Source organism: Cucumis melo, chromosome 12 (genome assembly GCF_025177605.1).
Source record: "Cucumis melo cultivar AY chromosome 12, USDA_Cmelo_AY_1.0, whole genome shotgun sequence".
Classification (NCBI taxonomy): Eukaryota; Viridiplantae; Streptophyta; class Magnoliopsida; order Cucurbitales; family Cucurbitaceae; genus Cucumis; species Cucumis melo.
In genome coordinates this window covers 10,483,776-10,501,099 of record NC_066868.1, presented here as the reverse complement: position 1 = coordinate 10,501,099, position 17,324 = coordinate 10,483,776, and the positions used below count along the sequence as shown (strand labels likewise).

The 17,324-nt window shown below is 36.7% G+C and overlaps 1 protein-coding gene across 3 annotated transcripts; it reads right to left on the bottom strand.

Annotated features, from left to right (window-relative positions):
* Positions 1–429: 429 nt before the first annotated feature.
* LOC103500512 (eukaryotic translation initiation factor 2 subunit beta) lies at positions 430–15,703 on the bottom strand. Of its 3 annotated transcripts, XM_051079860.1 has the most exons (11): positions 14,422–15,703; positions 14,282–14,332; positions 14,089–14,138; positions 12,948–13,056; positions 12,795–12,853; positions 12,675–12,729; positions 11,023–11,114; positions 3,604–3,749; positions 2,657–2,799; positions 1,111–1,196; positions 430–748 (listed from the first exon to the last, which is right to left on the bottom strand). In XM_051079860.1, exons 1-11 carry the CDS (start codon positions 14,444–14,446, stop codon positions 671–673), a joined length of 894 nt encoding a protein of 297 aa, XP_050935817.1. In that variant the 5' UTR covers positions 14,447–15,703; the 3' UTR covers positions 430–670. The 3 variants fall into 3 exon arrangements, with proteins under 3 accessions (XP_050935817.1, XP_008462082.1, XP_008462075.1); XM_008463860.3 differs by lacking the exon at positions 14,282–14,332 and having other exon boundaries at positions 15,504–15,703; XM_008463853.3 differs by lacking the exon at positions 14,282–14,332 and having other exon boundaries at positions 15,529–15,700.
* Positions 15,704–17,324: the final 1,621 nt, after the last annotated feature.

The following is a 17,324-nucleotide window of genomic DNA, read 5'->3' as shown; positions in this document are numbered from 1 at the left end:
ATACACCAAAGTGGGGTCGTTGGAGGTCTAATTGACGTTTGTCTGCTCTGTTTCCTCCATTTCCCCAACCATGCTGACTTAACATGCTTCCCACGGATTCCACGCCACAAAGTCAGATCAGAACTAAGATATTTTAAATAAAACATGCAGATAGTGATTATCATTTTTATTTTAGTTTCCTTCAATCTTTCAACCTTACGGATTATATTGTTCTGTTTTTCCTCTCAAAACAAATTGTGGATCCGAATGGTGAAGGGAATGGTGAAGAATGACCCTTCAGCATTCGCTTCTCCCATCTCCATCCCAAACCTAAACCCTAAAACGCGCAACCCACAGCCATTACGATGGGAAGTTCATTTACTCTTCCACAATTAAATCGTGCATGAGATTAATGGAAAACGAGAAGTAGACATCACAAATCAACCATGATTAAGAGGGGGGAAAAAGAAGTGGAATATTAGAAAGGCTCAGTATGAGCAACTAGCATGCCACGTGGATATAGAGAGAAAATAAAGAGACCTCAATTCTCATAGCTCCTCATTATCTTAAATTCTAGACTCCCAACTACAATATAGCATTCACTTCAAAATTCACTTGTGGTCATAAAGTTTTAACACGAGATTATTACTACTCAAAACATCGAGCTTCAATATAAAGGAACAAGCACATATCATGTCCCAGTGTTCCTCCGCCCAACACGTGCGACAAACCCAGCTTTAATTGGAGCAACTGACCGTCCAGAACCACACTGTTGATTAAAAACAAAACACCATAAGCCTTAATAATTTCCGAGCACATGAAAAGGCTCAGCTCAGATCCTAGGCTGTCATTCTAGTAAGAAGAAGCAAAGGATAAATAAAAAAATAATCTATTCAAATATAAGATCTCAGATAAAGTAAATTTAACAGTGAACACAAATATTCCAATTCATCATTTCCCCCAACGATGCACTCAAAAGAACCACCGCAAATTTATAACTATGTAGACCACTATGCCCCTACGACCGTTGCATAGATTAGCGACAAACAAGCTTTACACAAAAATCACAAATATGCAATAAGCATGCATCCAGACTGGAAAAAAAAAGTAAAAGAAAAGAAAAAACCTTACCTTCTCGCATCTGAGAAAGAAAAGCCGGTTCTCCTTTGAAAGGATAGTATCTGGACTCTTGCACCCAATGCAAATCACATATTCATCTGAACGAAAGAAATAAATGAGGGAAGGGTGGAAACTATAATGAGGTAGAAATTAGAAGTGAATCAAATCACACAATTGATAACAAGATGCAACTCCAGTGGAGACCAACAGTAATTAAGACTTTTTCAAATGAATAACTGAGTTTTCACTGAAAAATTTTTTTTTGAAGAATACAAGGGCATACAGAAAAGAGCCCACCAAAGGGAGAGGTAGCAAACTACCAAAACAGCTCCCAATCAGGTTAAACTAGTCCTAACTAATAATTACGAATAGGCTTCATCACATAGCTCACAGAACCTAAAAGCTGACCAAACATTCACTTGAGATCTCTCAAACGCTCCAAGGATTCTATTTTTACACTCCCCAACCATTAAGCTTTAAAAGAACGACAACATATTCAAACAAGTCCGTTTCTTAAAATTGATGATCCCCCTCACCAATGCATAAAGATCAACAAAAATTTGCATAACTATGGACCGTCTTTTTCAATGCTATAACAGTCATTTACAGTTTCTCCCTATCTCCTCTAGAAACAAGTCCACTAATTCCATAGATTTATTACTTTTTATAAGAATATCAAGTTTCTAAGAAAAAACAAAAAAATAGAATGTCAACAAAATAACCCTGCCCACAAAAGCAACCCCTTCATAAGGGAGTCTAACTTTGCAAAATAACACCCATAGGTCTTCTAAACCGAAGCACAAAAAGAAACATGAAAACGAACCACAAACCAAACCTCACTAGGGTCTTTATCCACTCCACTAAAAGTCCTACTATTTCAATCCCCCCACAAAACCCACACTATTGCACATGTCCCCGTAAGCCACATTAAACATCTCCTTCCCCTAGGCGGACTGAGGAGGAACTACTCGATCATAACAATAACTCTCCACTGACAAGTCTCCACTGACAAGTGAACGAAAAGCCAAACCCCTGGAAGAAAATCTCCCAAACAATACTAACAAACTTACAACACCAAAAGTATGATCCATATTTTCCTCCGCCTTCCAACAAAGGACACAACAGAACGGCCCAACAAGTGAGGAGAGCTTCCTAGAGAACAATCCTTCGTGTTTCCATGACCATGTAACACTTCTGAGGTGAAGAATTTCACTTTCCTAGGAATCTTAATTGGGTCTTTAAACCCTCACATCCCTTCTCTGATGCTAAAAGAGTGATTCTCAAGCAAAGAAAGAAAGCAAAAAGCAACATCCAACTACTCCCTATTGGACTAATTACAAATAAATTATGCAAGACAATCAATAGATTTGTTAGAAGTAAAAACATGAAAATGATAATGGAGAAGTAAGACAATCAACAGATTTGTTAATACTCAATAAAACTCCAATCTCCTTGACCAGCCAGTTGAAACAATTGGCAACAGAGAGAACGTCCATTCTGAATTAAGATCCCATTTGGTAGACAAATAGCATGAGGTAATCAATGAGAGGCCACTTACTGACATATCGACGCAGAATTCCTTCAAAGTTCTTTGGTGCAAACCTTCCTTTAACAACTAGTCTCTGCTGTCCATCAAGAGAGCCACTGGTTCCCAGTTCAGCTAGTAAGAAAGCCATAACATGGTCTGGCTGCCGATGCATCCTATTTTATTTCATTTGCAGAGAGAGACAAGTTCCAAAACTCAGCATGTACCAGAAATATAGAAATAACCATAACTAACAGTGCGTGAGGATAAATGAAATTAACACCCCCCCCCCCCCCTTCCGGGGAACTATCTGTGCCAGATCTGAAACTAGAAATTACAGGTCAACTGTCAGTTAAAAATTAAGAACAGAACAAAGGTGCAAGGAGCGATACTCAGCACTGGACACATAAATGATGATTGCAGTGTTGATCATATTCACTTGTAATAGTGATAAACAAGCAACTTTCCTATCCAAATGTGCCTTCCCATCTGTACTAGTGAAGAATGTGCTTAATGCAACAACCATCCAAACTCATTCTTTCAAGAATCATATAGGTCATAGGTTTTTATAAATCAATGAGACCTCCAGAACTAACCATGTGATAGGGATACATGTCATATACTACAAGGAAAATAATAGAGCACAAATTCTACCTGAGAATGACATGTCAATACTTTTTTTCTTTTTCAAAAAAACCAACAATAATTGAGAAAATGAAAGAATACAAAGCACTGCCACATACACAAAAAAAAAAAAAAAAAAAAACTCATAAAAGTTCGAGTATTCAAACAGACAGCATGCGTAGGTGTTATAACATGTCATATAATGGAATAATCATATATGCTTATTTGTTGAATTGAATAACACAGAATAATAATAATAATAATCTAAAGTGCAAACAGCCAAAAATCTTCCGCCATAGTATGATAAATCTAGTAAAAACAAAAAACATGGTTATATAAGGTTAATGAACACATACGTCTTACATAGATCCATGAAATTAACAAAAACAGTTTTCTTTGTGCCTTCACGAAGAACTTGAGGAGGCCTCATAACTGTTCTACGCCTATCACCTGCAAGCTCTGGATTATTCTCTCTAAGAATGTTAAATACCCGTCCAAGAAGCTGCACAGCAAGACAACAATAAAGCATCCATTATCTAATGTTAGCAAAAAGCCAAGGTCCAAAACGAACCAGTAGTAATTAAAGTTTGAAATGAATTCTAATAATATGTATATATTAACTAATAGAATGAATTGAACTAGAATGTAAAAATTAAAGGAAATTTCTAAAAAATAACAATTTAAAAAAAAACCATTTAGAAATGAAGATCAAAATTTTGCATTTACTTTGTTCATGAAATTACAAATATATTTTTTATTTATTTTTATTGAAGTGACATTCAATGGAATTTTTTTTAGAAACAAAAACAAGACTTTTCATTGAAATGATAAAATAAGTCTAATGCACAAAGTATATCATAGGAAACAAAAGGAGTCTTAGCAACAAATGAAAATACAATGACATCAATAGACTAGTTATATAGTAAAACAAACAAACATAGCTAAGACAAAATAAATGCACTCCAATTCAAAAAAGTTTCTTGAATAGAGTATTTAGCAAATAATTTGGAATGAGAGCACCATTAAGAAGCTCTAACTCAAGCAAATCTCTTAACAATCAAACCAAGGAAGGAACTTCTCTTGAAAAATACGTTGGTTCCTTTCAAACAAAGTTTCTGAGAGAATTGCTTTGACTCCGTTCACCCATCAAAGGTGAGGGATAGCCTTTAATAACTTGGGACATTCGTGGAATTTAAAGTTTGAAAAAAAAATTGACAAAATGAATTGATGTCAATACTGATATAGAACTTCTAATTTTACAAATATATTGATATCAATAATAGAATAAAGGTTGATTGCAACAAATAACAAACTAGAAGCTAATTGATCATATCAAAGATTTAGCAGTGTAATGGTAACAACAGGGTTGATTTAATTGTAACAACCCTCATAGTTCAGGAGTGCATTGTGCAATTTATCCTTTTCGTTAATGAAGAACCAAACTTTATTTGACAAAAGATGAAAAAGTAACCAAGCTGCCAATAAAAAGGAACCAAACCACCCAAATCAATTGACGGACAGCTTTATCAGTTCAGTCCGATATTTCATCATTTGATCAAATGAGTGAGCTGAAACAAAAGTTCTTTTATTTTTTTTTTATTTTTTTTGAGGAAAGTCTCTTTAAATAATATATTGACAAACTAAAGCTCAAAGTACAAGAAGATTCTACGATGAGCAAAGGAACCAAGGATTAAGAAGCACACCCAGACATGCTGAATTGAAAGTTATTCGACTTGTCTCGCACATTTGAGTACAAACATGATAATATGTTAGAAAAAAGAGGAGAAACGTTCACCATAGGCCTCGAACACAGGCCAACATGCATGCTAGGTTGTTAACACCACCAACACTTCACACATTTCTATCGATAATATTTCAAATTTTATTATACATATTACCTTCAGTTGACTCAAGTTATAATTGCACCAACCTTGCAAAACCCGAGGCTGACTAAAAGTGACCAATTTTTATTATAAAAGAAAGAAACCGCAAACCACACCCATTCAAACCCAAACTGATGGTGGTTCCTATTGATTTTCTAGTCTTTTTGGTTCATCCTTACACCCCTAATCTTAAGGATGTTGCCCTTTTGACAGAAGGGCAGTATGGTGAATCTACTTTATTGATATTCAAACTTAATTACAATAAGAAGATGAAAAGAAAATCAAAGAACACTACTAGGATAGCAATCATTCCCTAACCAGAACACAAGACTTCCAACAAAGCAATGAAACAAAATCAAAACAGAAACATAATTACAAAAAAGTAAATCAGAACGATGGAACCTGATACTGCTACTCCTCTCTCAACGAGTGAGATAGTCCTGTTTTCCCTCCACAAAATTCTGCCCCCTTTCTCTCTTAATCTTCCCTGTTAAAACTCCCCCCAATACTAACTAACTGTTGGGCCCACCATTCAGTTCCCCTAATCCCGCATTTCCCTCCTTCATCTCACGTGCCAACTTCCTCTTATTTCTACGATTATATGTGAAAAGCATTGGTGGCTTAACACTACTTTCCTCCTCCAAATCCACCTTGTCCTCAAGGTGAAAGTCAGGAAACTGCTGCTTGAAGTCATCACAAACTTCCCAAGTGGCTTCGTGTGGGGGTAAACCTTTCCAACTGATGAGCACCTCCCAATCCATTGTCTTAAGATTCTTCCTGTAGCCATACACTTCTTCTGGTTGTGTCATCCATTCATGGGTTTCAGTCAAGTAAGGTTCAATTGGCTGGACTTGAGTATGTCCCCTAAAGCCTTCTTCAGTTAAGACACATGAAAAACTGGGTGAATGGCAGCTGTGCTCATCAACTCCAGCTTGTATGCTACTGGCCCATACTTCTCCAATATCTTGTAAAGCCCAAAATATTTGGTTGATAGCTTCGCATTGCATTTTCTTCTTAAGGATACCTGTCGGTAGGGTCTCAGTTTCAGAAAAATCATGTCACCAACTTGAAAATCAACAGCCCTCCTCTTCAAATCAGCATTCTTCTTCATTTTCTCCTGAGCCATGCGTAGGTGTTCTTTCAGGGCTCCCAAAGCTATGTCTCTGTCTTTCAGCTGCTAGTCTAATGCCGAATTGGGTGTTTCCATGTCCCATAATAAATCAAGGGAGGTGGTAACCTTCCATATACCGCTTAGAAAGGTGTGATGCCAATAAAGCTGTTGAAAGTGGTGCTATACCAATATCCAGCCCAGTGCAACCAATTTATCTACTCTCTCGGCCTTTCTCCACAAAAACATCTGAGATAAGCCTCAACCCCTCTATTCACCACCCGATTTGCCATCAGTTTGCAGATGGTATGTCGAACAAATACCCTATCTCGGCTTGATACAATTGATCTCGAGTATCCATGTAATCGAACAATTTCCTTTACAAACACTTCAGCTACTGATTTAGCCGTGTACGGATGTTTCAGGGATATGAAATGGGCATACTTACTCATCCTATCCACTACTACAAATATTACTTCATATCCAGCTGACTTAGGTAAACCATCTATGAAATCTATAGATATGTCAATCCATATAGTATCTAGTATCTCTAGGGGTGTGAGCAATCCTGCGGGTGACAAAGCCAATGCCTTATTCCTTTGGCAAATCGAACACTCCTCGCGATACTTCTTAATGTCTTTCTTCATTCCGTCCGAGTACAATTCTTCAGTAATCCTCTTATAAGTTCTCAAAAATCCCGAATGTCCACCAAACACCAAGTCATGATATGTATGTAAAATAGTTGGTAATAAAGAGGAAGTCTTGGATATAACTAACCTGCCCTTGAATTGAAGTTGGGTATGTCATCTAGATATTGCTCCACTATGCTTTTGATCTCCTTTAGTCTAGGATCATTCTCCACTTCTTCTCGTATAATAGCCAAGTCTAGGAGGGCAGGAGCTGTAATCTGATTTAGATGTACAGTAGGTGACACCCTTGACAGTGCATCGGCTGCCTTGTTCTCTAACCCGAGCCTACAAAACCACTTCAAAAGAATAACCCAACGCTTGGCTATCCATTTCTGGTATTGTAGCTGAATTACACATTGTTCTAGCAAGAACTTAAGAGACCTCTGATCAGTTTTCACGATGAACTTCCTTTCCAATAAATACGGTCTCCATCTCTGCATGGCAAACACCACAGCAATCAGTTCCCGCTCATATACTGGTCTGGCCCTATCTCTTGTGCTCAAAGTTCGGCTAAAGTATACAATAGGTCGCTTAGCTTGTGTTAGAACAGCCCTAACTCCATATCCAGACACATTTGTTTCGATTTCAAATGGTAAGTTAAGATCAGGCATGGCCAACACGGGTAAAGTCATCGTGGCTGTTTTCAATTTCTCAAAGGATTCATTTGCTTCTTCATGCCACTTGGAAGCTCCATTCTTCAACAGTTGGGTAAGCGGGCCTACTGTACTGCCATAATTTTGCACAAACCAGCGATAATACCCAATCAAACCCAAGAAACCTCTTACCTTTCACATGTTGGTAGGAGTTGGCCATTCTTTAATGGCTCTAATCTTCTCGGGATCCACCTCCACTGCTTATTCAGATATGATATGTTTAACCGACCCTCTCTTTAGCAAAACTACATTTGGCTAGGTTCGCATATAACTCATTTGCTCTCAAAATTTCCAACACCAATTCCAGATGTTGCATATGTTCCTCCAATCCCTTGCTGTAGACTAAGATGTCATCAAAGAAAACTAATACAAATCTTCTCATATATTGTCTAAAAACCGCATTCATCAAAGCTTGGAATGTAGAAGGGGGCATTAGTCAAACTGAAAGGCATGACTAAGAACTTGTAATGCCCTTCATGAGTGTGAAAGGCTGTCTTTTCCACATCCACTTGGTTCATTCTGATTTGATGATAGCCTGCCTTCAAGTCGATCTTGAAAAACATATTGGCACCATTCAATTCATTAAACAAATCTTCAATTATTGGTATAGGAAACTTGTCCGACATAGTGACATTGTTAAGTGCCCTATAATCGACACAAAACCGCCAACTTCTGTCTTTCTTCCTTACCAACAATACAGGACTCAAGTATCTGCTGGTGCTGGGTTGAATAATTCCCGAAGCCAACAACTCATCAACTAACCTTTCCATCTCCTCCTTTTGTTGATATGCATAACGATAGGGTCTCACGTTGACTAGATTGTCCCTTGTTTTAAATGTATATGGTGTCCAATTCCTCTTCTGGGAGGCAAAGTCTCAGGCCATTCAAATACATCTTCAAACTTTCTCAACAAAGGAGAAATAGAATTGTCAACTGTAAGTTCACTCCCTTCCTTGTACAACTCTTCCATTGCTACATTCCCTTCAATTGCTCGGCATTTCACCAAAAATCCTTGGTCTTCACCCGCCCATGATTGTATCATGGTCTTTAAACTGACCCCTTTCTTGGTGAGGTTAGGATCCCCTCTAATTATCACCTTTCTTCCCTCATGCTGGAATGTCATTATTACATGTTTCCAATCCACCTCCATTACCCCCAAGGGAATGTAACCAATGCATTCCGAGAATCACATCAACTCCCCCAAGCTCCAATGGTAAGAAGATATCCACGAACTTCCAGTCTCCCAACAAGACTTCTACCTTTCCACAAATTCCCTTTCCTTTGATGGCTGCCCCCGACACCAGAATAACTCCATAGTTAGATGTAGATTTCAATGGCAGATTTAGGACAGAAACTAATTTCTCATATATAAAATTGTAGGTGGCCCCATAGTCTATCAATATTACCACATCTTTATTCTTCACCTTACCCTTCACCTTCATAGTACCTGGATTTGTCAGTCCCACTACTGAATTAATGGATAATTCAATATTTAAATTCTCCACGGTACCTACCTCAATGGTGTTTTCTTCAGCTACTTCGCCATCCACTTCTTCCTCAATTATCTCAAACTCTTCTCCATCATCTCGAACTACCGGCATCCTCAATTCCTTGTTTTCTTTAGCCTTACAATGATGCCCTGCATAATATTTCTCTTTGCATTTAAAGCACAACCCTTTTTCCCTCCTAGCCTGAAATTCAGCATCCAACAGACGTTTTGAAGGACCCTCTCTCCTGTTATCTGTCACCGTTACTCCCCTAAGGGTGATCGTCCTCATTGGAGTGGTTCCACCAGTTTTGGCTGTTAGTGATTTGGTTTCTGTATTTTCCTTGGCTTTAGGCAGATTATATTGGAATTTACTTCCATACACACTAATAAGCCCACATTCCCTCCTTACTCTCTCCCGCTTCTCAATCTTTAAGGCTAGTTTCATCATTTGGACTAGCCCACGAGGTTCCAACACTTCTACTTCAGCCTTTAACCATGGGCTAAGCCCATTCATAAACGTCTCTTCTAACACCACCGTCTGTAGAAAAGCCACCGGAGCTAAGTACTTGCCGAACCTATTCCGGTATTCCTCCACCGTGGTTTCCTGTTTGATCGTCAGGAACCTTCCCACCAACGTGCCATCCCTAATCGTTTGAAACCTTGTCAACATCTTCTGCTTCAAGTCATCCCAACTCTTAAACGATTCCCGCTCATCCTGTGATCAATACCAATCAAGGGTCGGATCGTCGAAGCTTATAATGGCTACTGGCATTTTCTCGGATTCGATGAGGTTATGGATTTTGAAATAACGGTCTGCTCTAAATAACCAAGAATCGGGATCCGTTCCATTGAAGATCGGCATTTCGACCTTCTTAAATTTGCTCCGATCAAACGTCTTATCGTCATCATTCCTCCAATCAGTTTTCGGCTCCCCCTTTATCATCTCAGTCGCTGAATCAGTCCCCATTACCACACTCGAAGAACCTTCTATTTCGATCGTTGTGTTTCGATCGTTGTGATTGCCTTTTCCCGGATGATTCTCTCAATATATTTCAGAATAGCTTGTTGTAATTGTTGTTTCTCCATCTGCACGTTAATATTCTCAATGCTCTTTGAGATCAAGGACATATTCTCCTCTATTGCAGGTAACTTCTTCATCTCTGTCCTCATCCCAGAATCTCTTACTCAACAAAATGCAACCTTTCTTCGCTCCTCTTAGCCATCTCCTTGCTTTTGCCCAAATTCAGTTGCTCTAATACCAGTTTGATAGATCACCAGTATGGTGACTCTACTTTATTGATATTCAAACTTAATTACAATAGGAAGATGAAAAGAAAATCAAAGAACACTACTAGGATAGCAATCCTTCCCTAACCAGAACACAAGACTTCCAACAATGCAATGAAACAAAATCAAAACAGAAACGTAATTACAGAAAAATAAACCAGAACGATGGAACCTGATACTGCTACTTCTCCCATCTCTCAAGAGATAGTCCTGTTTTTCCTCCACAAAATTCGACCCCCCTTTCTCTCTGAATCATCCCTGTTAAACCCCCCTATACTAACTAACTGTTGGGCCCACCAATCAATTCCCCTAATCCCGCATTTCCCTCCTTCATCTCACATGCCAACTTCCCCTTATTTCTACGGTTATATGTGAAAAACATTGGTGGCTTAACACCTTCCAACTCTTCTGGATTCTATTATAAGCATTTATTGCTACCTCTGTGGCTCCGTCGATTTAAGACCATATTCATTTAGCTATTTCTCATCATAAAAAGTACGTATCACAACTGATGAACTACATAATAATGGGAAAAAGATAGTCACACCAACTATAACAATGACTGCATAGAACCCAAGAAAAGATCCATTTCGTACAAAACATAATCATTATACTAATCAAGTGCTAAAGTAATGTAAAATCTCACAATTTCAAATATAGCAATACCTCCTCGTATTCATAATCGCGATCAGTTCCCTCCCAAGGATAACGATACTGTAGAACAATTCCCTCACGATCTTCAATTTCCCCCGCTTGATCTGATAGGCATGATAATCAGTTTTCAGTCAAAAAAGTGGCTACAGTTGAAAAGGAGATGATGAACAAAAAACGTATTACATACACAACTCTTTTTCAATAAGAAACTCCATACAATACAAGGCTATTCAGACAGTTCTTTAAGTAGTACAGATTTTCAGAAAAGCACACCCTAAGTGTCATGCTTCTAAAGCAAGTCACCCTCTTTATGAAACAAGCTTGAGGTGATGTCGAGCCATGTGAAACCTTTGTTTTCCCTTTTAATTTTTTTTGAAGTTTTTAAAAGGCATACTCTAGAAGTGTTCATCTTTCTCCCCCATGGAAAATCCAGAACATTGAGTCAGAGGGGATGTAATAAACAAGTCTAGCTAATCAACTTTTAAATTAGTGTCAAAAGGGATACAATACATATGAAGCTAAATAAGTTTAGCTGATGAACTTTCAAATTTGTGTCTACGGTTGCTGAACGTTTAAAATATCCATGTTTCTCCATTGTGGCAAATCGAGAACTCTACATTAGAGGAGATACAGCATACAAATTCATATAAAGTTGAACAAGTTTAGCAAATAAACTTTAGCTTCATGTGTATATGGTCAGTGGTCGTAAAAATGAATGTTAAAAGTGCTTGTTTTTCTTCACCATGGCGAATCAAGAACTTCATGTTAGAGGAGATAAAAATTCATATAAGGTCAAATAAGTTTAGCCAATAAACTTTAAGATTTGTATTTTAGTTAACCGTCTAATAGATCACTAAATTCTCAATTCGGGGTCTAAGACTTGCTTAATGATAATGAAAGGTCTGCTACACATTCAAAATATTTATAAACTAAACGTTGTGTTAGACATAAAATCTGATTTTTTGTCTAGTAGGTCCCTTTTAGATGCTTATTTATTGTATCTACTAGTTATAAAATTGGTGTTTAATGTTCAATTAGACATAAAATAAAAATATACGTATACTTGGAATTTTAAAATTTTAAATATGTGAAGGAACAATTTGATACAAATTGAAAGTTCCCAAATCAATTAGTCACATTGACCCATTAAACAGAAATTTTAAAGTTTAAAAGACATGAAACTAAAGTTTGAAAATGAAGGGACTAAAATTGTGTTTTAACACACATAAATATAATTTTAAACACATTGATATATAATATTTAGATTAAGCAATACCAATTACAAAATTATGATAAACAATTATATAGCTATCCATATAAATATGTATAGAATCGATTATTTGACGTGAGGGGCAAGAGTCAGACCGTGTGCGCTTACAAAAGCTTCAATTTCTTAAAGTTTTTATTACCTTATGGTTTATAAAACTATTTTCACAAGTATAGAAAAATGTATTAGCAAATTCTTTGCAGCCCACATTTAAGCCCCAAATGACTACAATGATGATAAAATCTACTGTCCCCAACACTTCAAAAGATATTACTTAGAAAAACTATACCCCTTCGTTTGTCTCAATTATTAACATGACTTAGAAAGTAAATGTAATTGTATGAAAATGGAAAGGAAAAGGTTAAGGCACGGCAAAGTTTAAATATCCATTCCTAACCTTCCAAATCTTCCGTAGCATCTGCACTATCTTCATTCAAGGAGCTCGCCTCTACCTAAAATTAAAACAAATGAAATCAGTCACGAAACAGAGCTTGAACAAAGAAAAGTAAGAACGTACTGGTTTTTTCTTCTTCTTTTTAAGTCCAGAAAATGTTGTAGTCTCCAAACCATCAGAAACTACAAGATAAAAAGAAAATCAATCAACAATCCTCTTATCACCAACAAAATGAAAATATAATGAAACATGGAACAGAATGTCAACTTTTCATACCTGACAAACTTTCAGTTTTCTCTGCTAACTTGTCAACAATCTCATCAGTAGGATCCTGAAGTACAACTTTCTTCTTCTTCTTCTTCTTAGTTGGATCAAAGGGGGCAATCTGCAAGAAATAAACCATACACATGCATCATGATACTGCATCAATGCCCACACTTGAACAACGGTTCAGAAACTGCAGTAGATTACAATTACTTAAATGTTTGTATAAAGAGCCACAGTAAGATACCAGCCTGAGCAACTCCACAGAAAAAATGCAGCTTCGATGCTTAAGCACCAGTAAAAAATCCAATAGAAAATACATCAAGAATTGAATCGGATTCTGTAATCTTAAACAAGACCAGACAACTAATAGTACAGCCTTTAAGTTAACCAGTCTAATCATCAATGAGTAATGACTGCTACCTCATGGGTTACGATTTTTTCTTTTTAATGAAACTAGACAACTTTCATTAAGAAAGAATGAAAGGATACAAGGGCATACAAAAAAAACCCACCAAAAACAAGTCCACTACAAGAAAGGTTTCCAACTCAGCGAAATGTTACCAAGGATATAATTACAAAAAAAAACTTTGAAACCAAAGCCCAAAGAGAAGCATGTAATCTCATAAAGAACCAAATCCCCTAAAGTCAACCTCTAAAAACTCTCTTGTTCCTTCCACCCCAAATATCCTAAACCACAACACACACCCCTGCAAGCCACAAAAACCGGCCTTTCTCTCTAAAAGGCGGATGCAACAGAAACTCCTTGATCATAGCACGGATCGTTCTTTGACCAGAAAACTGAAAACCAAACTCCCGACAGAAACAAGACCACACAAATATCACAAGTTACGAGTTATTCCTTGGCTTTCCAGAATGTTTGCAAATCAAGACCACACAACCATAAGCATAGCATTGGGTTATAATATATTAAATATTAATATACACCTTCAGCTGTCATGTAAAAATGAATTTCCCCCTAGGTGTTGAAACACAGAAGTGTTTGGTCCACCAAATTACAACTCAAAGACTTTGGTTTCCTTAGATGAATAATTGTAAAGGAAAAGACAAAATGGAAAGACCCACAATATGTGAAATTTTTAATGCAAATATATGTGCATGGTGATAATAGATAAGAAACAAAAAAACTCACATCTGCCACCTGATCGGTCACATCATTCTGAACTTCGTCCGCCATGGTTCCTGCAAAAATGTATAGGAGGGTTAATTTTACCAAGTTAAAACATGTTTGCAAGAAGTTTAATCATACAAGTGGACAAATTAAATTTGGGGTGGTTGACACATGATTAGCAATAAAAATCAATCCACATGAAGAATCTGCTCACCAATGAATGCAAATATTTGTGCTTTGCCTTTATACTTTTTCCACCACTTATCTAAAGGAGAATGCTCAAACTTTCAAAGTTAGAGTGTGTTTCCAAGAGAAACTCACCACAATTGTACCAAAATATACTTTTGACCATACCCATTCTCATGTTCAAGGATCTCATCCCATGGCTTTTCTATGACCATCCGGTTCCTTCCCATTGAACTGGAACCTATCAAAAATGTCACATCCAAGAACAAGGACTCTATCTAGATGGATGCAAACAAATTGCAGCAATCTCTAACCTTTTTTGCATAACAGAAAATATAGAAGGAAAGGTGGAAGCCAGGATCCAAAATGGATTATTCATACTGCAATGCTAAAGCATGAACAATAACGATAACAAACAAATACCTTTTAAATAGGCACTTAGAACAAGTGAGAGAAAATAGGAGCAACCAGAGAAGGTGGTCATGCCTTTTAACTGCTAGCTAATTTTGTGAATCTAACAAAACTAACTCTTGCTGAAAGAATCTTCTACCATTTCAAATACATTAAAAACTAAAATGGAAAAGCGGCTGAGGTTTGAGAAGCGACTCAAATTCCCCAGGTTTTCATGTGACATTCAAACCCTAGAAGCTTAGAAAAAGTAAAAACAATAATCCTAGCAACATCGTTCCAAGTATGGGGAAAGCCTATTGATAATCTGGGTCTTGTAGATGCTCAGTTAGCAATCATATGTCTATATATTGAGATTGTAGATTATTTATGGTAAACTGCCACTCTCTCTTTTCCATTCTATCCCCTCTCCTCTTCTGTCCAACCCGAACGTTAACCCTCGAAATTCTCAAATTCGTGGAAACAATTACTCAATTCCAAACTTGAAACATGGAAAAATAAACTTAACCAGAGAACCACTCTATCCCCTCCCCATTTCTTCTTCAATGCCACAGATACCTTTGTAGCGAGAGAGAAAGAACCTACTAAAATAATGTGATTAGCTAAAAGTTAGCAACCAACGCCTCTCAAATAATCTAAATAGAAAAAGTTAAATCCGCGAACAGTCCATCCGCCTGAATCAAATACAAACATCAACTAAAATAATAATAATAATAATAATAATCCAGATGGTCACAATTTATCAATACTGAAAGCCAGAAAATTAAACAAGTTACGAGCACAAAATTGGTTAGGGGTAGAGAGGGATCTATGACAAAGAATGAAAAAGGGAAAAGACGAACAGAGAGCCTGGGGATTGAAACTGACCGTCGCCGGCGGAAAGACGAACTTTGAGCTGAGGGGTAGTCGACGGCAAAGAGGAAGACTGGAAGAGACGAGTCAGTGAGTCACGAGAGGCAGAGAGATCGCGAAGAATAAGAGAAGATGAAGAGAGGCTGTCCGCTAAACGGAAGGAATAACTTTATTTTTAGGGTTTTTGCTTTTTTACTTTATTATAATATTGAGAGAAAAAAAATAGGGCCAATGAGACGTGTAGTGAAGGGTGTAAGAAATAACCGAAAACCTGAATAACCTGAGCTATTCAATTTGTTTATAAGAGTTGAATCGGATTGTCTTTTTTTTGTTTTCTTATGGATCGGATTGGGTCTTCGGTGGAGATTTTAAAAGTTTGGTGCAACTCAACCGAACCCAATAATTATCAATATATATGTGTGATTTATATTAAATTTTAAGTTAATAGGAATGGACGACGACATTAAGTTTTATGGTTAAATACTTGAATCTTGTTATGTAATTCTAGATGTTTAAGAACTTTGTTGTTATGTTATGACTTAAACGATTGTGCAGGGGATTAAACAATCGTGTAAGATAAGCTAGACAATCGTATAAGAAGAAAACGATTATTTAAAAGGATTATTCTGAGATCTTCTTAAGAAAAGCTAAGTGAACGGACACGTTGTAGAGGAAGGCTGGACATTTTGAGAAAGGAAGTTTGACTGTGAGTGATTTTCTAAATGATTATGGTTTTCAAAAGTTTTCCTTTCTAAATCTTATGTTTCATGGGTAATGTAATGCATGTTTACATTTACAAAAAAAGTATGATTTGAAAGAAAGCTTATGTTATGCTTTATGTTAATGTGTTTCAAATGAATGTTAAAGTATGTTCAAACCATTAGTCATATTCCTATCAATGAGCTAACTATTTATATGCATGTAATAAGTCAAGGCAACCAGGGGTGAAAGGACCACATGTCGGTGAGAAGCTGGCTAATACATTGAAAAGAGCGTATTGAGCTTAACGGCTTGAGAAACAAGAAAAAAACTAAGGAAATCCCAAGGGATGCTGAAGATTGTGAAAAGACATCATAATATAGTCCATGTAAGGGATGGTTTCATGTTCTTGGTGGAAAGGAAGAGGATGACTAGTGTGTGTTTTACTTACTATGATCTATGGAAAAAAAAAAAAGTGTTGAGCCTATGTTATGAAATGGAAATGTTTTATGAATTGTATTTCTAAAAGGTTTTCAAAAGCATCATTCACTATGTTTTTTTCCTTACATTTTAAGTTTTCCCTCCCCAAGTTGTAAGAGGTAGACAATCGTTTAAAAAGGTAAGCGATCGGGTAGATAGGTAAGTGATCATTCAGGTAGCTAAGAGATCGTGTTTGAAGAGTAAGCGATCAAGGCTAAGCGATCGGTTTAGGAGCTACACGATCGGAGTAGGAACCTAAACGATCGTTGAAAGGGTTGAAGACTTTGAAGACTTTTGGTATTTCTTTGTTAGATTTTGTTGTAAGAATTTGTATCATGTCCAGTACTATTGTAGAAATTGTTGGATTTGAGTTAATAAGAGAAGATTTCTTATTTTATTTTCGTTGCATGGTATTTACTTAAGTATAATTTAAGGTGTGTTAAGTAATTTGGTACAGGGCGTGACATGTTGTGCATTGTATTAATGTTGTATTTCATGGATGTTTATGGATGATGCTTGGAATATTTATGGATTTTAGAAGTTTAGTTCGTATTTGATTTTCGTCATGTAATTCTACATTTTTAAAACTTTGTTAAGTATTATTGTATTAATGTTATACTTATTTAATGTTT